Here is a 26,056-nt window from a genome sequence, read left to right on the forward strand (position 1 = left end):
AGCTTTAGCCCTGGAAAATAAAATATTTCACATGGGCAGTTTATATTACTAATCTCTTTAAAGTAACAGCTACAATAACAAATATACCCATTATATTATTTTCAGTGGAGTTACTAAATTAGAAATCAGTATACATTCTAGTTGTTTTTGGAAAACATCACTCTGAGTGTCATTTAAAAATGCACAGTCCATAGTCATTAGTCTGACAAGTGATGTAATTATTTTAATGAATACATAATTTGATATTTATAATCTTTTCTTGGTCTTTACAAAGATTTGGTGAAGCAATGATCCTAATTATTGCTGTTGGTTTTTTTAATTCCCAAATATGTATTCACTAATATTTAAGAGAAATTTCTTAATTTTCATAAAGATTAATTATTGTCTCTATTTTTTTCTTAGTTAACAAAATCTTCATAAATATGATATTATCTCCACAGGGACTGAAATAGGCACTATCATTCTTGATTCACAATCTAGAAATAAAGTAAAGAAAGATAATGTATCTTTCCCCAAACAAAGATGTAGAATAACTGCTCCCATGAAAAGTGTATTGAAATTTTACTGTAACAATATTAAGATAATATACTGAATCATTAATTCACAAAATAGATTGATTCATTTACCCCAGGCACAATTATAAAGTTGGCAAGATAATTCTTCACTATCCCATGATTCTCCTTTTAGAAATGTTGTGTACATATGGTCTTTTACTCAAATTGTCCCCAACAATTTAGGGTTTCCTATCAAAACTTCCCAAATGATCTTGTCCTTTGTGGTCAGAGTCCTATGCTTGAGAGATTATTCATCCCTTCCTTAGATTCTTCCAAAAAAAAAATCCTACTCTTCCTGTGCCCCTATTTCTTTAGAGTCTTGCTTTCTAAGGCGTTAGTCACCTGATCTGATAAGTCAGCTACTAATTATATATTAACAAGTAATAATGTTCTTCTCCTTCCTTCCCATTTTATATATTTATATTTTAATAATTGGCAAAAGATTTCAACCCTTTTAAATAAAATTCATTCAACCAACATATGCTCAGTTCATGAGTCTGTGGAGTAGTAACAAGTATAGATATCATTTTGTCCAGAACCCTTCAGGAAGTTAGTGGCAATACAAACCTAAGAGAAAAATTATTCTATCATATTGCTTTTTGAATTGTTTTATGTCTAAGTTAATTACTGCTAAGAAGTAATTGGGAAAAATCCATATTTTGTGAACTAAAAGAAGCCACATCTCTTGAATATTTACTTTTTGCACTTTTATGACAGAAATGAACTTGTTTCCAATATTGCTGGGTGCCATTTTTAAAATTTCCTAATAAATCACCATAGCACTCCTGAAAATGTCTTTCATTTCATGTATTTTATAATCAAAGAAAAAGATTTCTGTCTTTCAATATTAAATTACCTTCTTTCATATGTTATACTACACCATAAATTAAAAGATCAATATTTTTCTTAAAGAAATTGTTGTCTAAGAAAAATACATTTTGGAAATGAGTAAATTATTGCTTATTCCTTTTTTAAAAAGTAATTACAATAATCATATTTTTTTCTTTTCAAATAATTTATGCTTATTCTCTCTTAGTATTAGGAGATAATCAATGAAGACTTTTTACTTTCCAAAGGAGCAAATGAATTTATACTATACAAAAACTAATTTATACAAATGAATATCAAAAGATAAGTGATTACTATGAAATTTTGCATAATATGTGCAAAATTTAATTTACAAGCTTTGATCTTGCAGAAAACCACCCTACTGAATAAAAAAAGGGAAAATTTATTTAAACCAATATAAGTAGTTTGATGTCACTCCAGGAAAACAAAGGTTATCAGTACAAGATCCTCCATAAGTGGGAGGACAAGCTGAACATGGCACTCCTACTTTGTATGGTGCTTCTCCAATCCAGTTTCCCCTAAGAAGAAGGAAAAATATATATACATAATTTTAACATTTATAATATAGTTTGAAAATTAAGTTGCCCCTACATCAATGCAAAAGAAAAAGACAGGAATTTGAAGATGGTGTATCCTGTCTAAAAAGTAAGGAGGATAGTTACACTGGATTATAGGTTATAGCAGATATACTATAGATAGATAGATAGATAGATAGATAGATAGATAAAATAAAATACCACAATATTTGGAGGGCATGAGAGACCACAATCTTGATTTTAATTTAAATAAAATCTGGAGGAAAGAGGAACCCATTGAAGTTTACTACATGGAAGAATGACAATGTTACACCAATTTTTTTTTTTTTTTACTATAACTGATAGTTGAATGGAGGATAAACTGGAGTAGGAAGAGATGAAAAATAGAAATCAATCAAGAGGCTGTCAAAATATTCTAGGCATGAGATAATGAGAGTCTCTTCTGGGATGATAATTGTGTCAAAAGAAAGATGGTGAGATTCAGGAATATGTGAAAGTAGAATTGGCAGTATTTAGTAAGAAATATTTGAAGAGTTGAGAATGCTTAATTTGCAAGCTTGGATGACTTGAGAGAATATTAGTGTCTTTGATTGGAAGTTCGGAGGGTTGGAAGTCGACAGGGACAGGAGGGAAAACCGAGTTTAGTTTTGTGTATGTTGAGTTTAAGGTATATAGAGAGTTTAGATGTTTAATAGTCATTTGGATATGGGACATGAGCCAGGCCATAAGAAAAAAGTTTGGATTGAATAAGTAGATATGAGACTCATGGGCGTGTGGATGATAACTGAATCAATATGAACTGAGAAGATTACCATTGGAGACAATATATAGAGAAAAGAGGGCCCAAAATAGTGCTTAAATTATAACTGAGATGATTATCTATCAGAGAAATTGAAGAAAATAGGGGAACAAAGAGAGGTTAATGTTATAAAAACCTAAAGTGAAGAGGGTACCCATGAAAAGGGGATAGTCAACAGTGTCATATGCTGTAAAAGTCAAGAAGGAACATCAAGAATATGCCATTAGTTTGAGAACAAAGAAATCACTGGTAACTTTGGAAAGCACAATATCGTTTGAATGATGGAAGAGAGAGTCAGAAGGGAGAGTATAGGTGAGAGAGAGAGAGAAAGAGAGAGAGAAAGAGAGAGAAAGAGAGAGAGGAAGAAGAAGAGAAAGAAGAAGAAAAAGAAGAAGAGGAAAAGGAGAAGGAGGAGGAGGAGGAGGCCCCAGTTGTAGACTCTAGTGAAGTTAGTAGGGGATAATGTCATATATTTTATGTTTGCTATTTCGTTGTCAAAAATATTTTTATTCTTTTCTGAAATAAGGTCCAATTTGTGTACAAATTATTAAAATGGATAGACTCAAGGTATAAAGAAATATTTAATTGAGATGCAGTATCAAATAATAGTTGCATGAATCATGAATTTAGTAATACCAGTGGTAGATAGTATGCATGACTTATGAGGAAATCATTTGAGTGAAAGCCAGCTGTTCTAAAAATGTCACATGCTAATTGATCTAAAGCAAAAATTGCATAACACATGATTCTCTTGCTATCACTCTTACTGTCAATATGTTTACATTATGTTGTGCTTAATTTCATTACACCTTCAAACATAGGATATCAACTTTTCTTTTGCAAACATATAATCATTTTAAAATGAAGTTCATCCATTTATTTGGCCACAGAAAACAATATGATATAGTTAAAGGGACATTAAATTAGGATTAATATGATTTTCATTCTAGCTAGTAATTTGTCCCAATCTCTCTCTGATCTCAGTTTGGTTTCTAAATCTCTTATTTATTCGTTTTTAAAATGAAGACATTGAAGTAGGTCACTTCAAAAGTTCATTGAAATTAAATAATTAATCTTGTCTTCTTTTGCTTATGATTACTATCTCAAATTTAGGAACTTTCTCTCATCCCTCTTTCACCTCTTTTTATTATGTTCAGAGCAGACTGTACATTCATACTATGTGTTCACAAGGACTTGTTTTCATTCAAAGCTTACATTCAGTGCTATTTAATCAAGGATTTCTGTGTTTGCTTTAAACAAGCAAAAGAAGAAGAAAATAATCCTACTCTGAAATACTGCAAAATATTTAGTATGTTGTGGACAAAATGATATAAATAATGTTTTTGAAACAATATAATACTTAGATGACAGTCATCTTATTTTTATATAATCCAAAATATAAATTGAGCTATTTTTACTCTTAATGTAATATCTTTGTGCATCAATAATTACATTGAAATATCAATGGATGAACTGAATCATATTCATATTGACATCCTCCTTAAATGTGAAAACAAAAAAAAAAAATAAAGATATAATTACAGCCAAATAAATGAGAGTGTAACTTACAGGTTTTAGTCAGAGATGAAATAAAGAAGTTAAAAGAGTAGATTTCTTTGTGTGCCAAAATACAATGACAATATCACTTCATGATACATTAAGCCAAGGCAGACCAAGAAGTATGAGAAATGCAAAGACCATAAGATTCAATAATTAAAAAATTGGCAACTTTGAACAGTTTCAGTTGATTGATGAAAACTGAATCCAGATTACAAGTAATGGATGAGAAAAGATGAAGTTGAAGCAATGAGAGTAGGTAATGGGTATTGATATTCACATTTACTGCAGCAATTTAGCCAGTGTGTAATGGGGCCAAAAAACCCCAGAAATTGCCTTAGTCAGCAAATAAGTGGTCTTCTTGCTTAGAAGAAAGATATGATCACCAATGGAAACAATATATTAGAACTTAAACTCATTAGAAAAACATCATAGACAGAAATTGTGGAAGAGTAAAAGTAGCAATCTCCTACAAAATAACAAAAAATTGGTGTCAAAGGAAATGAATTTACAAAAAAATTGGTGTGAGATCCAAAAAGGCCAGATCATGCCAAGAGCATGAATTAAAAATATGGATGGAAAATTAAAAGCGAATGAAAAAGTGAAAAGGTATGCTAATATTTTTACATTCATATTTTGTTCATAACTGATAATTTTATAATAACAGCCAACATTTATAATAGTTTTACTAAAAGCAGAAGCTAGGTGGTGCAGTCTAATATCTCTTCTGTTCCATACTTTCCTTTGGAGCATCTCAAACAATGAGCTAGTTCTGGCTATGTGTGTATCAACCTCATTATCAATGTGGACATTCCTGGAAAGTATATTGCCAAGGTAAATGTATCCACAGCATTCAAAACTTCATCATTTGTTATAACCAATGGTTCCACATATGGGTGATATGGTGCTGGCTGATAAGAGTACCTGTGTTTTCTTGGTGTTAATTGTTAGGCCAAAATTAGCACAAGCAGAGAATTACTTCATATTTTGTTGTAACTCTGCTTTGGAAACTGCATTGAGTGCACAACCATTTGCAAACAAAATAATAATGCAGCAATACTCCCTCTAGTTTAGTTTTGGCTTGTAGCCTTATCAAGTTGAAGAATTTACCATCAACTTCATATTTTCCTCGTTGAAAGAATTTGACAGCATGGCTAAAAATATCATGCTAAAAGGCTAACATGGAAGCAAGCATAAAGCCTGTTTCATTCCATTGGTGACTGAGAAAGTTCAATAGCATTATCCATTGTCCAGAACTAGAGCAAGCATACCATCATGAAATCAACATATTATACTGATGAACTTCTCTAGACAAACATATTTTGACATAATTTTCCATAAGCCTTCATGATTGACAATATCAAAGGCCTTGATCAGGTCTACAATGTTGTACATAGAATTCTGTTCTGTTCCTAGCATTTCTCCTGGAGTTATCAGAAGAATTATTATTCTCAGCATAAAACTGAATTTCATCTGCCTTCTTACTGAGCCAAGAATCCTACATTTCTCTTGTTTCACTTCTATTTTACTTTTGATGGAATTAAATTTTACCTTCTTAGAGATGGATTCACTATCCTGCTAACATACTCTGTAGAGTTCTTGTTTTTAATTCAGTGGCTTCCAAATTTCCTTATAATTTTCATCAGAGCAGGTTTGATGTCCTCAGATAAGCAAATGCAGTACTGTACATCAAATCTCTGAAAAGTACCCATTCATTTTTCTGCTTTACCCTTGCCAAATATGTGTTGGCTCAACTTTTGCTCAAAGTTAGCAAAAAACTGTTTACACTAATTCTTCTAGTAGTCTTTTTGCATTGGGACTGCCACTTTTATTAAATGTGAATATTCAGCTTGGAGAGACATGTTGGACTGATCATAGACTTATCTTCTCCAAAATGAATTATTTTCATCATTCTCACATTCTTTTTGTCTCTTCTTGCACTCACATAGTCTATTAAATCTCAATGTTTGCTGCAAATATGAATCCATAAAGTTTCACTGCCCTTAGGAAAATGGCATACAGTGTTGATCATGAGGTCATGAGATGCACAAATCTTCAAAAGCAAATGATCATTGCTATTACTATTTCGAACTCCATGCCTTCCAAGGAATGTCACTGCCGTGTCTGGTAGTCTAACTTACTCTGACAATAGTCACTCAGAATTATAAGCAGCATTGTGACTACAGCTTCTATTGTATGCACATTTGCTGCTTTGTCATTCACCCATCACCACAGGACTGTGAGATAAGTAGAAATGATAAAATGGTATGGTAAGGTCTTTTGATTAGAGTGTAAATTAAATTTATGTGTTGCACAAAGTCATCAGCCTCACACTCTCTTCCAGAATCATCATTGTCTAGTGTCAGGATAGAGTCAAGATCACTGATTATGACTCAAAATGCAGAGGATGACCTTGGAGTCTTTGATGCTAAATAAATTCTAAGCACTCCACAACAGTTATTTCTCCTGTCTTCATGGCCATTGGAACAAATTGTTCTCATCCATCCACTCCATCAGGGGAAGTCTTCACTTGCTTGGGGAAGACACCCCCCTAACACACTCTACAATTTGAGACTTCTTGGGTACCTTCAACTTTAGCCCATCTGCTGAAAAGGTTTACCAGGATGTGGCCATTGTGCTTGCTAAGATTTTTGGAGCAATGGGGGAAAGTTAGGTGGATTGGGTGAATAGCAGAAGTGGAAAGCAGATTTGTTAAGGACTCAGAAATTCTCACTCCAGGAGAACTAGTCTTCCCTGAATATACTCTATACCTGGTACTTGAAAGAAGCCAGGGAGCCCAGGAGATGGAGATGAGAGAGAATTCTAGGCAAGAATAGAGATAGAACCTCTTGTGCATGGAAAGATAAAGAAGTCATTAATATTGAGACACAGAGAATGTGGGAAAGAATCAAATATAAAAAAAAACTTGAAAGGTAGGAGAAAATCAGGCAGATATATACCAATTAATTGTAAACTCCTATGGAGAAAATGTGTGAAGAGCATATTATTTGCATTAACATTTTTCCTATCACTTTCTTAAATCTAGACAATCAACAAAACAACAATTAAAGCCCTCATTTGTATCATTTGGCAATTCCAAAGGTGTAAGTTTTCACGTGAGGGAAAAATAGTAATCCAGTAAGTTCTAGCTCCAGCATACCTCTAGGGCCATTAGAAAATTATATTTTATCCTGGAGGTAAAAGAGAGCCATTGGAATTCACTGAATAAGCCAATGAAGATAATTAAATCTGTATTTTAGGAAGGTTAATTTTACAAATAAGTTAACAATGGTAAATAAGAAAGAGACTGGAGGCAGGGAAACAATCAAAAGACTATTATTATGAGACAGGTGAGGACCTATATAAGATAGTTTCTGTATTAAAGGAGAAAATCAAGGATACAAGAGCGATGTTATAAAGGTATGACTGACAGAACTTGACAACAGAGTAGATATGGTGAGTAAGAGAGAGTGAAGAGTGAAGGATGATAATTAGTTGCAAATATAAACTATTGGGAGGATAGTAGTGCCTTTAGCAGTAAAAAAGAAATTTAGAATAGGGAAGAGTTTGGGATGAAACATAATGAGTTTGATTTTCTATGTATTGAGTTCAAGATAGCTATAGGGTATCCAATTTGAGATGTCCAATAGGTATTTGAAAATCAGAGGTTGTAAAGGTCATGAAAGATATTAGATATAGTTAAGAAGATCTAGTAATCATCAACATAGAAATGACATGAGAGTGGATGAGATCAGCAATGAAAATGGAGTATAGGTGAAAAGAGGGCCAAGAAAAGATCCTTGTTTTATATCCAGTTAATGTCTACAACTTGGATGAGAGCCATAAAAGGATACTGAGAAAGGGTTAGCTAGGTAAGAGAAAAACAATGATAAAAATAGTGTCAGGAAAACCTAGAGAGAAGAAATTACTAAGGAGAAAAAGATATCCAAAAGATATCAGAGGCTGCAGAGAAACAGAGAAAGAAAAAGTCTGAGAAAAGGTCATTAGATTTGGTGAATAATAGAGCATTGGTAACTTTAGAGAAAATGATTTCCATTGAATTGCAATGTCATAAATCCAACTGCAAAGAATTATGAAGATATCAAGAAGAAAGTGGAAGAAGCCTTCTCAAATATTTGAGACACCAAAGAGAAAACATATATAGTATGACAACTAGAAGGGATTGATGCATCAAGAAGAACTTTTTTTTTGAAAGTGGGAAACACAAGGACTTGTTTATATTCAGTAGACAAATTACCAATAGATATTGAAAAACTGAAGATTAATGAGAGTGGGATAATAGAGGAGAAATATGCTGGAAAAGAGAAGTAATGGGACCATTTGTTTATGCAGAACGGTTAGCCTTTGCATAGAAAAAAAACCACCTCTTTTTTATGTGAGATGAAGTAAAGGAAGAGATAGAGGTAGAAAGCAACTGAGTGATGTGAGATGAGGAGAAAGAGATGAGAGAGCATGCCAAAAAGAGGAATTGGTATTTTATATTAGACAGAAGGCCACTTAAGCTCCTTGAACAAGAGAGTAATGTGACCAAATAAGCATATTAGGTGTATTAATTTGGTGACAGAGTGAAAGATTTATTGGAGAGGGAAGTCACTAGATATAAAAAGTTCAGTAAAGGACCTTTGGAAAAGTCCAGGAGAAAGAAGATAGGAGTTTATTTGCATATAAATGGAAAGGTGAGAATTTTTTTTTCAAAGAGAAGCTATCTGTATTTAAAATCTACTTCTTGATTAAATCTCCTTATTTATCTTTAGGCATCCACAAGGTACCACATAATTATGAAATGTAGTTTAGAAAGATAATTGAAGGAGTTACCTTTCCAATGTTCTTTCCTTCCATGGGAACTACTTTTTGCTGATAAAAATTTAAAAACTAATTTTTGGGATTCAACATCTATAATTACCACACATTCCAGTTTTATAATGGAACTTTCCAGTTTCATAATCCATGCCAAGATGAAAGATACAAAGAAAAATCTTTGGATGGTTCTGTTCTGGAGCTCCTACACATAATTGTCAATAAAGCAAGTCTCATTTGTTATACATATTGACATGATACAAGCTTTCAATGCTCTAGGTAATACTCTAAGACATGCAGACCTGCATTAGTGTAGAAAGTTTCCATGTTAAAAATTCCCCATACAAATGGAACTGCAAGTCTCATTTTTTTAAAAGGAAGAAACTGAGAATGCTATGCAAATATTCATATTAAAATAATTTGCCTAATTTAGAGCCTGGAATTTCTCATGCTGAAGGGGTAGTGGTAGAGAAATCCTTTGCCAAAGGCAATTTGTATCAGAGAAATCTCAGAGTTGGATAGGCCTTAACTTAGATTCTGCCAAATTAGTGTCTTCCAACCCCATATGCCAGCAAACAGATCTAGACAACTCTAGGCCTCAGGTAAGGGGCTGGAGAGAAAACAAAAGCAGACATTCTTGTCATTTTCTCCAAATATACCCACATAATCCTTAACCATATATTCCTACTTTATTCCGTATACCTTAATTAATGAGAAATACAATTATTTTAGGCACGATAAGTTTTAAAAGTTAAAAGGATTTGCATTCATGGTCAATGGAAAATCACTTCTTTCTTAATGAAGTACAGGTAATCAATAACATTTCTCATGTAATGGTCAAAGGAGACCTGGTCATAACAGAATTAGGATAAGTAATTGACAATAAATGAAGATTTTATAAAGTGTCTATTAAATAAAAGTTAAACACTTACTTGGGGGCATAGTTGCATACCAAGTAAATTGCTCGCCGCCACACAGCACCCCAAACATTCATATTCTGGCAAGTATGGATTGCACAGCCAATACGATTGGAAGTAGCCCAGACCATCTAAATAAATAATTATTCTTTTGTTGAAGTCCAAGAATCAATAAAATGCATAATACTAAGAAGATAGCAAATATACTTTAAATTTAGATTTAAAAATGATGACAACTCTGATTACCTGTGTGTAATGTGTACACATCGGCCCATAACATCTCATAGGACATCTGGGGTTGCAGTCTTGAGGATATGGAAAAGCATAGTCTTTCACTTCATCATACCATGGTTTAACCAATTGGAGAATGGAACGATATCTAGATTCAAACATAAAAAAGAAAAGGGGGCAGAGGAAAGGAAATAATTTGGAGAGAGGGAAAGAGATTTGGGAGAGAGAAAAGGAGAAGGGGAGACTGAAGGAGGGTTGACTAATTTGTCACATATCACTTTCCTCAGGTGTTAGATATTGTTAGCTTGGATTCATTTGTGAAGTTTAGTGACCTTGAATATTAATTAGGATGAACTAAATCCTGTCTCCCTCTGTACCATTGCTGCTAGATCACTATCAATAGGTCAAACAAAAAGGAGCCTGAGATTAAAGGATGATTAATTCTTATTTTCTACTATGTGTGGTCAACTGTCTTCTAAAGACACTTTTTTTATTTCCTATTATGTTGTTTTCTATTGTTAATTTTTTCCTTTAATAAGCAAGATTTTTCTACATGGTCTCAGATACTTTGTAGATTGCAATAATGTGCATATTTCCTCTACTGAAAAATGTATATATAAATCAATAGATACATATCGAAGTAGATATAGATCACAGTCTCTCAACATCTTATCCTTTGTGAAATTTTGTCCATATCTTTCTGTTGGGAATTCACCTAAATGTTCTGTTTCTCTTCTTTTTATTCTTTTAATATGCCAGCATTACCATTGCATCACTTAGATCTGTTATTCCTCTAGATGACTGGCATCCTCTTTCCCATAAATGAATGTCTTTGATAATAACATGGATTGCCTAGAAAGATAATGGACTACCCTTTATTGGAGGTCTTCAAGCAGAAGACTGGCTGACCACATATTAGGAATTTTATAGTAAATATTATTTTGAGGTTTCAGGTAGATTACATGGCCACTAAAGGTCTTTCCAACTCTAAATAGAAACAAGGAATAGAAGAATAGGCTTGGAATCAGGAAACAAATTCAAATCCTGCTTCTGTCATGAACTAATGGTTTGACCCTGGGAACATAATTTAACTTCTTCCAGCCTCTGTTTTCTAATTTGCAAAATGAAAATGTTGAACTCAATGGCTTCTAGTACCTCCTAGTTCTAAAATTATGACACTGTGAAATATCTTTATTCTGCTTCTCATGCAATGACAAAATTGAATTATTTTAAAATATATTTCCTTTCAACCATATATGCTCACAGTATTATTTATCTTAGATGAATATCACATTCATTTTATTGAAGACTAGTTTTTTCACACATTTCATTATCTATATGTTGACTTCTCAAAAAAAAAATGAGCCTGTCTTCTAAAGAGATATTATTCTTAGCTTTCATCTTCAGCTGTCAATTAGATGAATGTCTTGTTTCCTGAAGTTTCCTGAAGGGTTTTTGGTCTCTTTCAACATTTTTATTGTAGTATCTGTTTCTTTAAGAAATTTTTTTTTAATCTCTTTATTTAATAATTACTTTATATTGACACTCGTTTCTGTTCCGATTTTTTTTTCCCTCCCTCCCTCCACCCCCTCCCCTAGATGGCAAGCAGTCCTTTATATGTTGGATATGTTGCAGTATATCCTAGATACAATATATGTTTGCAGAACCGAACAGTTCTCTTGTTGCATAGGGAGAATTGGATTCCGAAGGCATAAATAACCCGGGAAGAAAAACAAAGATGCAGATAGTTCACATTCGTTTCCCAGTGTTCTTTCTTTGGGTGTAGCTGCTTTTGTCCGTCATTTATCAATTGAAACTCAGGTCTCTTTGTCAAAGAAATCCACTTCCATCAAAATATGTCCTCATACAACATCGTTGTCGAAGTGTATAATGATCTCCTGGTTCTGCTCATTTCACTTAGCATGAGTTCATGTAAGTCTCGCCAGTCCTCTCTGTATTCATCCTGCTGGTCATTTCTTACAGAACAATAATATTCCATAACATTCATATACCACAATTTACCCAGCCATTCTCCAATTGATGGGCATCCATTCATTTTCCAGTTTCTAGCCACTACAAACAGGGCTGCTACAAACATTTTGGCACATACAGGTCCCTTTCCCTTCTTTAGTATTTCTTTGGGATATAAGCCCAATAGAAACACTGCTGGATCAAAGGGTATGCACAGTTTGATAATTTTTGGGGCATAATTCCAGATTGTTCTCCAGAATGGTTGGATTCGTTCACAACTCCACCAACAATGCATTAGTGTCCCAGTTTTCCCGCATCCCCTCCAACATTCATCATTATTTTTTCCTGTCATCTTAGCCAATCTGACAGGTGTGTAGTGGTATCTCAGAGTTGTCTTAATTTGCATTTCTCTGATCAATAATGATTTGGAACACTCTTTCATATGAGTGGTAATAGTTTCAATTTCATCCTCTGAAAATTGTCTGTTCATATCCTTTGACCATTTATCAATTGGAGAATGGCTTGATTTCTTATGATTAGTGGATCAGTGGAAAAGGCTAGGTTCACAAGACAGAATAGTCAACTATAGCAATCTAGTGTTTGACAAACCCAAAGCCCCTAACTTCTGGGAAAAGAATTCATTATTTGATAAAAACTGCTGGGATAATTGGAAATTAGTATGGCAGAAATTAGGCATGGACCCACACTTAACACCATATACCAAGATAAGATCAAAATGGGTCTATGATCTAGGCATAAAGAACGAGATTATAAATAAATTAGAGGAACATAGAATAGTTTATCTCTCAGACTTGTGGAGGAGAAAGAAATTTGTGACCAAAGATCAACTAGAGACCATTACTGATCACAAAATAGAAAATTTTGATTACATCAAATTAAAAAGCCTTTGTACAAATAAAACTAATGCAAACAAGATTAGAAGGGAAGCAACAAACTGGGAAAACATTTTCACAGTTAAAGGTTCTGATAAAGGCCTCATTTCCAAAATATATAGAGAACTGACTCAAATTTATAAGAAATTTTTAATAGAATCAATGTCTTTATTTTGTCCTTTTTTTAGTTAACAACTTGTTTAAACAGGTTAGGCTGAAATTATTGCTATTACACATATTTCCTTAAGATTTATTCAAATTTGAAATGAATTTTACCCTTTGCTTCAAATAAATATTGCTCTAAGGCCCTGCTGACAACTTATTCTGAAATGGCTGCTATGTCTTTAACTTGTAGTTTTCTGTCTGTTTTTTTAAGTTCTCACTTCATTCCATAGTTCCTACTGAATTAACTTCAAAATTTCTTGAGTTTTCATTTTGGGTCTCTTTCAGGAGGAGATCAGTGTATTCTTTCAATGACTATTTTACCCTGTGGTTCTAGGACATCAGGGAAGTTTTCCTTGATGATTTCTTGAAAGGTGTTGTTTAGGCTCTTGTTTTTATGGTGGTTTTCAGGTAGTCAAGTAATTCTTAGATTGTCTCTCCTGGACTTATTTTTCCAGATCAGTTGATTTTCCAATGAGGTATTTTACATTTTCTTCTATTTTTTTTCTTTTTTGTTTGTTTGATTGTTGATGTTTCATTGAGTCATTCACTTCCATTTATGCAATCCTAATTTTTAGTGAATTATTTTCTTCAGTTTACTTTTTTATCTTTTTGTATTTAACCAATTGAACTTTTAAATGACTTGTTTGTTCATTGAATTTTTTTTCTATTTCACAAATTATGTTTTTCAGAGTTGTTTTCTTTTTCCATTTTGCCTAAACTATTTTTAAGGAGTGATTTTCTTCAGACAATTTCTGTTTCCTTTTCCAAAGTTTTCATTTCCTTTCTCCATTTTTCTTCTAACTCTCTTTTAAGATCCTTTTTGAATTCTTTCAAGAGAGCCTTCTTAGATGGAGACCAATTTATATTACCCTTTGAGGCTTCATCTGTAGATGCTTTGCCTTTAGTGTCCTCAGGGTTTGAGATCTGTTCTTTCCTATCTCCATAAAAACTACCAATGGTTACAGCTCTTGTTGCCTTTTTGCTCATTTTTAAAGGTTAAAGTCTCATCTTAAGGAGAAAGCAAGACTGTCCTAAGCTTTCTCTACAAGTACTTCCTCTACAAGTACTTTCTCTACACTTCCCTGAGGCTGGTGCTGCCTACTTTCATCTCATGCTGGGTGACCATGGCCAAATCCCACTTTTTTATGCTGGGGTTCAGGGATTCTATTTGCCTTCTGCAGTTGTGTTGGAGGTCTGACAGCTAGTCTGATAATTTAGTGGTTTCTGAACCAGGACAGAGTAGCAAATGCTGCTGTATTTTAGCTATGAGCCTCCTGCTAGATTCCCAGAGTAAACTCAAATCTCCCTATACTTTACTGCAACTATGCTAGGCTTCAAGTTTCCCCCTGTCCTATTAAGATAGACCTTTACTGAAGTCTTCCAAAATATCTTCTATTGCAAATTTGTTACTCTCCAACTATTTGTGGGTTCTGTCACTTCAAAACTCATTCAGAGCCAGACAAAAACCTGTCTACTTTCCATCATCTTGGCTCCACTCCGTCCTATCTTAAAGGAAATTTTTATTTCATACAAACATGAGCTTTTTTGTCTTATTTCATTATTTCATCATGTGATTTTTGTTGTAACTTTATTTTCACTATCCTGAGACAGAGTGGTAGATGGGGACAGTGAATAGGAGTCACAATAGATAAAGTGGTAGAAGAGTAATTAGGAAAACCTGAGTTTGACTCTTAGAGATGTGGCATTCTAGCTGTGTGATCAGGAAATTTCTTCATCTCAAAATAGATATAATAATAGCCCCTATCTCTCTTACGAAGCTCAAATGAGATGGAGCATAAAAACATATATATGTACTGCAGATATATCTATATTGCTTGGCAAACCTTAAAGTACTTTATAGAGGTGAGAGATTCCCCTCAATCAGTCTTTAAATTGACATAATCAGGCAAAAAGATATATATTGATTTGGTTTGGTTTGGAGGATCTTGTTAAGTTCTTCATAGAGCATCTCTGTTCTATCAGCAATATAATGAAAATGCCATGTATGCTAAAATATATTCAAGATGGTCTCTTTGGTTATGATCATTGTGAGCATAACAAAATAAGGTGATCAAGTACCCCATTTCTTATTGCTTCTGGGTGAAATAAACACTGAACATTTTTTTAAATACACTTAATAAGGAGAAGTTGTGAACTACCTCTGTTTTACTTTCAGATTTTTATGTCCTTTGTTTATTTTTAAAGTATCAATATGCTTGGAACCTTATCCTAATTTAAAGGTTTTTAGATAAAGATGAATATTAAGATAACTAAATTAAATTAACTCTTTATTAACTTTCTAAAAGATCCCAAAGAAAATAACATTCATGTAACTAAATAGTTCCAGAGCTGAATAAATTTATTGAAGCAGAGTCATTGTACAAGGGGGAGAAAACTGGCAGGAGTTGGGATGGGGGAGAAAAGGAAGATGAGTTGATGACTCACATTTATAGTAATAGTGTCATGGTTATTTTCAACTCAGAATTCTCCAACTTCTTTCCATAAAAATGGACTTTTCTCATGCACTGAACAGCCATGAATATGGATTCAGCAGCCACTAAGGAATTTCCCTGGCTCATCTGGGAGGAAGACTGTATAAAGTTGATCATCACAATAATTTTAGTGGGTGGTATGAGGTAGAGGGAGGGTTTTAGCCTGTTCATGCTCACAAGGGTATTTAACTTCCTAGAATGAAAAGGAAAATTGGCTTCACTAAGCCCTATTCAAATAATTTATTGATAGTTGAACAAAATGGAAAATCTTTATTAGACCAACAACTGGTATTGTTCAAGCCAGGGTGCTATAAACAATAAATTCATGTGGATGAATTATATCAATGAAATTGCCTCCTACCTTCCGGTTCGGACAGACAGATTTTGGCCCAAAAATCTCAGTAAATAAGAAGGTCCATGGTCCCAAATGCATGTGGCGGCCCAAGCCTCAGCTGATTTTGCAAGATTTTCATCCCAAACCTGTTCCAAGAGTAAAATGCTTTTAGCTTTCCCAACATTATTAGTGACAAAAGTGAGAAAAAAAATTCAGGTGAAATACAATTAGTTTTAAGTGTCCTTTAAATTCTAAAACTTGGAATTATTTTTACCAAAAGAGTTTAACTGTTATTCACAATATAAACTACATTGATACAGGATGATTGTGGTGTTTGCAAGCTTTTCAGAGATGAGTAGAGTTAAAGTTAGTGACTTGTAACCAAAAAATTAGCCTACAAAAATTCAAATGGCCTAGGATATTATTCTTGCCCTCAAATGGCTAGAATGTTAATTTCTTTGGGTCTGAATTTCTCCATTTATAAAATGAGGTTAAATATTAGCCATTTGTAGTTATTGTTTTCTAGTGATCCTATTTCACTAAAAGAAATAGTCTATAAAAGTAATATAACTGAATTGCTTTGTAAAAGATGGAAGTTAAGAAAACCTAACTTTAGCTTCTCTGTTAGTTATTAAAGCATGAAGATAGTAAAATCTCTAAACTAAGGTTAATTAAGTGCTAATTAACTAGAACAATAATAAAGATACACTAACTAATAACTAATAACATACTAACTAATGTACTTTGTTGTTATATAGTAATTTTTTGGTAATCTTGTTGGCTCCTTTTGGAGTTTTCTTGGCAGAGATATTGGAGTACTTCACCATTTTCTTCTCCAGCTCATTTTACAGTTGAATAAACTGAGACAAATAGGATTAAGTGACTTAGGTTCACACAGCTAGTAAGTATTCAAGGTCAGATTTAAACTCATGAAGATGAGTCTTCCTGATTCAATGCCTGTCACTCTATCTATTATGCCACTTAACTACCCAAACTAATGTGCTAGGAAGAACTTATCAAAATATAATTGATCAAATAATTTGTAACCAATTCTAAGATAATATATAGCATAATCAAATTTAGATAAACTCTAACAGGTTTTTAAAAATTATTTATTGAATGAATGAAAGATTTGTAGCTAATGTGGTAATTTAGAGATTAAAAGTCCCATTAAAATAAAACAGACTAACTTCCGGTTAAGATGGCGGAGAGGAGGCTCACAGCTGCATAAGCTCCACGCTTTCTCTCACTATCCACTTCATTACAAGCCTCTGAATCAATGCTTGACTGAAAAAAAACCCACAACTAGTTACCAAGAGAAGCCATCCTTGAGATCCGCCAAGAAAGGTCTGTCTTTACTGGAGGGCTGGGGCGGTTTTAGATCGGGCGCAGGCGGCGGCGGGCAGCGGCAGTGAGAGCACGGGAGCAGACTGGAGAGGGGGTGGGGAGTGATCGCAGCCATCTCTGCAGGGAGAGCTTCGCTACAGGTTTGGATACTTTGCTCCGGCAGCAAGTCAGCAGCCCAGCAGAGAAGCTAAAAACACTGGGGCTGAAGAATACAACCCCAAACAGCTGGAGTCTCTCAGGACCTGGCCGCCCCCCCCTTCCCCCCCCTCAGTGACTCAGCACGCTTTGGGATCTCAGAGCGCAGGCGCAGCACAGTCCTGCTAGTGCCTCACTGCTGCCCCCTGCAGTCTGTAGAGGAAGCTCGATAACACACCCAGCCCCCCCCCCCAAAGAAAGACTCCAGTTTTTTCTGTTTTTCTTTGGTAGTTTGTCTCTGATTATTAGACAGAATGAGCAAGAAGCTGAAGAGGACTTTAACCCTTGACAGCTTCTATACAGATAGAGAGCAGACTCTAAATCCTGAGGAGACTAAAAACAGGCAGTCCCCAGGTGAATCCCCAAAGGAGGAGATCATCTGTTCCTCAGCACAGATGAACCTCATAGAAGTGATTAAAAAGGCTCTCACAAGGGAGCTAGAAGAAAAATGGGGAAAGCAGAGTGAGGCTTGGGAAAAGGAGAGGGAGGCTTGGCAAAAGAGCCTGGAGAAAGTTAAAGAGAGAGTGGATAAAGAAGTAAAATCCTTGAAAAATAGGATTAGTGAACTGGAAACAAAACAGCTCTCTAAAAAACAAAATTGGCGAAATGGAAAAAAATTCCACAGAACAAAAGAACTCAATTGGACAATTAGAAAAAGATTTTTAAAAAGTGAGTGAAGAAAATACTTCACTGAAAATCAGAATTGAACAAGTGGAATTGAATGACTCGAGGAGACAAGAAGAATCAGTCAAGCAAATCCAAAAAAATCAAACAATGGAGAAAAATGTGAAATACCTTCTGGGGAAGACAACAGACCTGGAAAACAGATCCAGGAGAGACAATCTGAGAATCATTGGACTCCCAGAAAAACATGATGAAAAAAAGAGCCTGGACACTATTTTCCAGGAAATTATCAAAGAGAACTGCCCAGAAGTCATAGGAACAGAGGAAAAAATCAACATTGAAAGGATTCATCGATCACCCACTGAAAGGGATCCTAAAATCAAAACACCAAGGAATATAGTGGCCAAATGCCAGAACCCTCAGATGAAGGAAAAAATATTGCAAGCGGCCAGAAAAACCCAATTCAAGTATCAAGGAGCCACAATAAGGATCACCCAGGATCTGGCAGCATCCACATTAAAAGATCGAAGGGCCTGGAATATGATATTCCGAAAGGCTAAGGAACTTGGTATGCAACCAAAAATAACTTACCCAGCGAGAATGAGCATCTTTTTCCAGGGAAGAAGATGGACATTCAACGAAGTAAGCGAATTTCATCTATTTCTGATGAAAAAACCAGAACTTAACAAAAAGTTTGATCTACAAATATAGAACTCAAGAGAAATCTAAAAAGGTAAAGATTAATCTTGGGAACTATATTTTGACTATATAGATGTATAAAGAATACATGTATACCTTGTTCTAGAAATTGATGTGGAAAGGACATTGTACCAGAAAAAGGGTAAACTGGGGGTAGTACATCCCATGAAGAGGCATAGGAAACCTATTATATCTGAGAGAAAGAATGGAGGGGGATGAATATAGTGGGTATCTTACTACCTTCAGAATTGGCTTTAAGTGAAAAATCTTAAGACATATTCAATCTATGGTGAAACTTCTCCCATCTCATTGAAAAGTGAGAAGGGAAAAGTGAAAAGGGAAGGAATAAGCTAAGCGGAAGGGAATACGGGAACTGGGAGGGAAAGAGGTAAGATAGGGGGAGGAACTCTAAGGCGGGGGGAGGGATACTAAAAAGGGAGGGCTGTGAGAAGCAAGTGGTGCTCACAAGCTTAATACTGGGAAGGGGGGGAAAGGGGAAAGAAGGGAGAAAAGCATAAACCGGGGTTAACAAGATGGCAAGTAATACAGAATTGGTCATTCTAACCATAAACGTGAACGGGGTAAACTCCCCCATAAAGAGGAAGCGGTTAGCAGAATGGATTAAAAGCCAGAATCCTACAATATGTTGTTTACAGGAAACACACCTGAAGTGGGGAGATACATGCAGGTTAAAGGTAAAAGGTTGGAGCAAAATCTACTATGCTTCAGGTGAAGTCAAAAAAGCAGGGGTAGCCATCCTGATCTCAGATCAAGCTAAAGCAAAAATTGATCTAATTAAAAGAGATAAGGAAGGACACTATATCTTGCTAAAGGGTAGCATGGATAATGAAGCACTATCTATATTAAACATATATGCACCAAGTGGGGTAGCATCTAAATTCTTAAAAGAGAAACTAAGAGAGCTGCAAGAAGAAATAGACAGTAAAACTATAATAGTGGGAGATCTTAACCTTGCACTCTCAGAATTAGATAAATCAAACCACAAAATAAATAAGAAAGAAGTCAAAGAGGTAAATAGAATACTAGAAAAGTTAGATATGATAGATCTCTGGAGAAAATGTAATGGAGACAGAAAGGAATACACTTTCTTTTCAGCAGTTCATGGAACCTATACAAAAATTGACCATATATTAGGACATAAAAACCTCAAACTCAAATGTAGTAAGGCAGAAATAGTAAATGCATCCTTTTCAGACCACGATGCAATGAAAATTACATTCAACAAAAAAGCAGGGGGAAGTAGACCAAAAAATAATTGGAAACTAAATAATCTCATACTAAAGAATGATTGGGTGAAACAGCAAATCATAGACATAATTAATAACTTCACCCAAGAAAACGATAATAATGAGACATCATACCAAAATGTATGGGATGCAGCCAAAGCGGTAATAAGGGGAAATTTCATATCTCTAGAGGCCTATTTGTATAAAATAGAGAAAGAGAAGGTCAATGAATTGGGTTTGCAATTAAAAATGCTAGAAAAGGAACAAATTAAAAACCCCCAGTCAAACACTAAACTTGAAATTCTAAAAATAAAAGGTGAAATCAATAAAATTGAAAGTAAAAAAACTATTGAATTGATTAATAAAACTAAGAGTTGGTTCTATGAAAAAACCAACAAAATAGACAAACCCTTAGTAAATCTGATTAAAAAAAGGAAAGAGGAAAATCAAATTGTTAGTCTTAAAAATGAAAAGGGAGAACTCACCACTAACGAAGAGGAAATTAGAGCAATAATAAGGAGTTACTTTGCCCAACTTTATGCCAATAAATTCGACAACTTAAATGAAATAGAAAAATGCCTCCAAAAATACAGCTTGCCCAAACTAACAGAGGAAGAAGTAAATATCCTAAACAGTCCCATCTCAGAAAAAGAAATAGAACAAACTATCAATCCAACTCCCTAAGAAAAAATCCCCAGGACCAGATGGATTTACATGTGAATTCTACCAAATATTTAAAGAACAATTAACTCCAATGTTATATAAACTATTTGAAAAAATAGGGATTGAAGGAGTCCTACCAAACTCCTTTTATGACACAGACATGGTACTGATACCTAAACCAGGTAGGCTGAAAACAGAGAAAGAAAATTATAGACCAATCTCCCTAATGAATATTGATGCTAAAATCTTAAATAAAATATTAGCAAAAAGATTACAGAAAATCGTCACCAGGATAATACACTATGACCAAGTAGGATTTATACCAGGAATGCAGGGCTGGTTCAATATTAGGAAAACTATTAGCATAATTGACTATATCAATAATCAAACAAACAAAAACCACATGATCATCTCAATAGATGCAGAAAAAGCATTTGATAAAATCCAACATCCATTCCTAATAAAAACACTTGAGAGCATAGGAATAAATGGACTTTTCCTTAAAATAGTCAGGAGTATATATTTAAAACCATCAGTAAGCATCATATGCAATGGGGAAAAACTGGAACCTTTCCCAGTAAGATCTGGAGTGAAGCAAGGTTGCCCACTATCACCATTATTATTTAATATCGTATTAGAAACACTAGCTTCGGCAATAAGAGTCGAGAAAGATATTAAAGGAATTAGAGTAGGCAATGAGGAAACCAAACTATCACTGTTTGCAGATGATATGATGGTATACCTAGAGAACCCCAGAGATTCTACCAAAAAGCTATTGGAAATAATTCATAATTTTAGTAAAGTAGCTGGCTACAAAATAAATCCCCATAAATCCTCAGCATTTTTATACATCACCAACAAAACCCAACAGCAAGAGATACAAAGAGAAATTCCATTCAGAATAACTGTTGATACCATAAAATATTTGGGAATCTATCTACCAAAGGAAAGTCAGGAATTATATGAGCAAAATTATAAAAAAGTCTCCACACAAATAAAGTCAGACTTAAATAATTGGAAAAATATTAAGTGCTCTTGGATCGGCCGAGCGAACATAATAAAGATGACAATACTCCCTAAACTAATCTATTTATTTAGTGCTATACCAATCAGACTTCCAAGAAAATATTTTATTGATCTAGAAAAAATAACAACAAAATTCATATGGAACAATAAAAAGTCGAGAATCTCAAGGGAATTAATGGAAAAAAAATCAAATGAAGGTGGCCTAGCTGTACCTGATCTAAAATTATATTATAAAGCAGCAGTCACCAAAACCATTTGGTATTGGCTAAGAAATAGATTAGTGGATCAGTGGAAAAGGCTAGGCTCACAAGACAGAATAGTCAATTATAGCAATCTAGTGTTTGACAAACCCAAAGCCCCTAACTTCTGGGAAAAGAATTCATTATTTGATAAAAACTGCTGGGATAATTGGAAATTAGTATGGCAGAAATTAGGCATGGACCCACACTTAACACCATATACCAAGATAAGATCAAAATGGGTCTATGACCTAGGCATAAAGAATGAGATTATAAATAAATTAGAGGAACATAGAATAGTTTATCTCTCAGACTTGTGGAGGAGAAAGAAATTTGTGACCAAAGATCAACTAGAGACCATTACTGATCACAAAATAGAAAATTTTGATTACATCAAATTAAAAAGCCTTTGTACAAATAAAACTAATGCAAACAAGATTAGAAGGGAAGCAACAAACTGGGAAAACATTTTCACAGTTAAAGGTTCTGATAAAGGCCTCATTTCCAAAATATATAGAGAACTGACTCAAATTTATAAGAAATCAAGCCATTCTCCAATTGATAAATGGTCAAAGGATATGAACAGACAATTTTCACAGGATGAAATTGAAACTATTACCACTCATATGAAAGAGTGTTCCAAATCATTATTGATCAGAGAAATGCAAATTAAGACAACTCTGAGATACCACTACACACCTGTCAGATTGGCTAAGATGACAGGAAAAAATAATGATGAATGTTGGAGGGGATGCGGGAAAACTGGGACACTAATGCATTGTTGGTGGAGTTGTGAACGAATCCAACCATTCTGGAGAGCAATCTGGAATTATGCCCAAAAAATTATCAAACTGTGCATACCCTTTGATCCAGCAGTGTTTCTATTGGGCTTATATCCCAAAGAAATACTAAAGAAGGGAAAGGGACCTGTATGTGCCAAAATGTTTGTAGCAGCCCTGTTTGTAGTGGCCAGAAACTGGAAAATGAATGGATGCCCATCAATTGGAGAATGGCTGGGTAAATTGTGGTATATGAATGTTATGGAATATTATTGTTCTGTAAGAAATGACCAGCAGGATGAATACAGAGAGGTTTGGCGAGACTTACATGAACTGATGCTAAGTGAAATGAGCAGAACCAGGAGATCATTATACACTTCGACAACGATATTGTATGAGGACATATTTTGATGGAAGTGGATTTCTTTGACAAAGAGACCTGAGTTTCAATTGATAAATGACGGACAAAAGCAGCTACACCCAAAGAAAGAACACTGGGAAACGAATGTGAACTATCTGCATCTTTGTTTTTCTTCCCGGGTTATTTATACCTTCTGAATCCAATTCTCCCTATGCAACAAGAGAACTGTTCGGTTCTGCAAACATATATTGTATCTAGGATATACTGCAACATATCCAACATATAAAGGACTGCTTGCCATCTAGGGGAGGGGGTGGAGGGAGGGAGGGGAAAAAAAATCGGAACAGAAACGAGTGTCAATATAAAGTAATTATTAAATAATAAAAAAAAAAATTAAAAATAAATAAATAAATAAATAAAATAAAACAGACTTTTAGGCTTGTGATCCAGATCCACATACTTATAGGATTTAGACTTAGTAGAAACCTTGTATACATGAGATACTGAATTTCAGAAAGGTTATAGGACTTGACCATGGTTATATTGAAAATAAGTAACTGAACCAGGATTCCAAGCAGCGCATTCCAACTATACATATGATGTGAGCATTTTATTATACCATGTTGCATCATTATGAGGCCTCCAACATTTTGCAAGGTCACAATTTTCTACTAAATAGTCCGATGCAAAAAAAAATTACATATAGAGAATAAAATTGAAATATTATGATGATAGTACCTTTCATTTGCAAAACATTTTAAACTGTCTGAAAATATTCCAGCATGATAAAACACAGCCATATTTTCAAAGAAAATAGTTGAAGAAACTGATGCTCAGAGAAATGCAACATATCCAAGGTGACATAATGAATTAATAACAATAAAGACAAAATTAGAACCCCTAATATTGCCATCCTATTTTATTGATTTTTTCCCCTTCTTTACCCCAGAGCATTTGAAGTTTGAAGAGGCAGGGTGTAAATTCAAATTAGAAAGTAAAAGGAAATGCTTTGAACCCAGTTATAGAAAGGGCCTTTCTTTTTTTTCCTCCAAGTTCGTAAATATTTGGGGATATTCATTATCCTAACTAATTTGCTGGGTGGAAGTTTGGATAACTGATCTTGGACTTCAAATTCAGCTACACACTCTGTAGTTGTTTGACCGATACCAAGTCTGACTTCTGTCTAGCTTGATTCCTTCATCTCTAAATTGTGATGTTTGTGAAGACCTTTGCAAATCTTAAAGCACTATACGAATAGTAGTTATTACTGTTATTATTATTAGAAAGTGTCACCACTCAACTATATGGGAAGTACAGAGGATAAAAACATTTGAACAAGACTTTCTAAACATAAAAAAGTGCTTTTTCAAAGTCATCCACCTGGTGTCAGTGGAAGCTTAGCATTATGTTCTTGTTGATGTCAAAGCAAGTATTGGGTACGTGGAAATCATAGCATTATTTCTTGATTTCTTGAGACAAATTTTATTTATTATATGCTGAAGAAGAGCTAAAGCCTTCATGGGCCTTATCTTCTGCTGTCAATCACAATTTCCTTTTAGATGCCCCTAAATATCCCAAATCACCAAAAAGAAATATCCCCAATTAGTTAGGATCTAATTTACTTCTGGCAATTCTACAAATAATGTGCTTTCCACTGGTTATTGTGGAGATGATAAGCTTTTATTGCATACCTCCAAAATAAACATGAAATTACAATTAAATGGTGCAGGAGGGGAAGGGCTAACACTAAACTCTCTGCATGATCTTGGGCAAATCACTGAACTTTAGATTTTTATTCCCCTTGTCTATATGAGTTAGAGTGGATATTCCCTACCTCTCTGAAATATCTTTCAGCTCTAACTCAGAAAAAAATTTCATGATTCAATAAATTAATTAGGGAACATAAATAAAGAAATTCACTGAACACCCTCTGTAATAAAGAGTTGAAATATGTCCCATAGCATTTTGGAGAATTAGGGTATCCTCTATTTTGTGTTTTTTCTTAACTCACTGACTCAAGTGTGTGTATGTATGTGTGTGTGTGTGTGTATGTATATATATTATAGCAGCCACATTCATATTTAATTCATTTACAGCTAAGAAATAGGGACTAAAATTTCTGATACTCATCACATCCCTGTGTTAAAAATATAAAACTACATATATAATCAATTCCTTCTGTATAGTGAGTGAGTGTCTCATACACAAAGAAAAGAGAGGTCATTCATTACACAGGATTTCTTCTTGTAGTGTGTAAGTTGTAACAAACTTTTCTTACTTTGGGTAACCCAGTTGGACAGTGAGAAAGATTAATCATTTGGAACATTTAATAAAAATAAAGATATAGCTGAGATCTTTAAGTCAACTAGTGGGACTTCTTGACCATTCAACTTTAAAAGAGTCTTATTGACTTTGTTCTTTGAGATCTTCTCCATATAATAGGCTAATGGGATGATCCCCTTAAATATGGCAGAATCGTATAAACAAAAAAGCACTGGTTCTGAAATCAGATAAAAGTTTCTAATTTTATCTCTGGTGTTATTGCCTCTATCACGTCAAAAGTCACTTAATTCTGCCTGGGTCTTACTTTTTCCATCTTTCAAATAAGGAAGACTAGTTTCCAGGATTTTCCCATTCTGGGATTTGATCCTATGACAATTATTTTAAAGAAAATTATCTAACAATAGAATTTATAATGAACTCATGATTCTCACAACTTGAAAACATTTTATTATTAGTGGTAAATGCTACATAATGCCT

The 26,056-nt window shown here is 34.1% G+C and overlaps 1 protein-coding gene across 3 annotated transcripts in view; it reads right to left on the reverse strand.

Moving 5' to 3' along the window:
* The window catches only part of PI15 (peptidase inhibitor 15), a 78,563-nt gene that overhangs the window by 25,014 nt on the left and 27,493 nt on the right, over positions 1–26,056 (reverse strand). For 2 of the 3 annotated variants that reach the window (XM_051970021.1, XM_051970020.1), the window contains exons 3-6: positions 16,144–16,262; positions 10,277–10,409; positions 10,046–10,161; positions 1,694–1,921 (exon numbers count right to left, since the gene is read on the reverse strand). In XM_051970021.1, the coding sequence (XP_051825981.1) occupies positions 1,786–1,921; positions 10,046–10,161; positions 10,277–10,409; positions 16,144–16,262 (504 nt within the window). In that variant the 3' untranslated portion in view covers positions 1,694–1,785. Of the gene's footprint in view, positions 1–1,693; positions 1,922–10,045; positions 10,162–10,276; positions 10,410–16,143; positions 16,263–26,056 lie in introns of those variants that run through there. The other variant, XM_051970022.1, reaches the window with a different exon arrangement.

The sequence above is a fragment of the Antechinus flavipes genome, chromosome 1, assembly GCF_016432865.1.
Source record: "Antechinus flavipes isolate AdamAnt ecotype Samford, QLD, Australia chromosome 1, AdamAnt_v2, whole genome shotgun sequence".
Classification (NCBI taxonomy): Eukaryota; Metazoa; Chordata; class Mammalia; order Dasyuromorphia; family Dasyuridae; genus Antechinus; species Antechinus flavipes.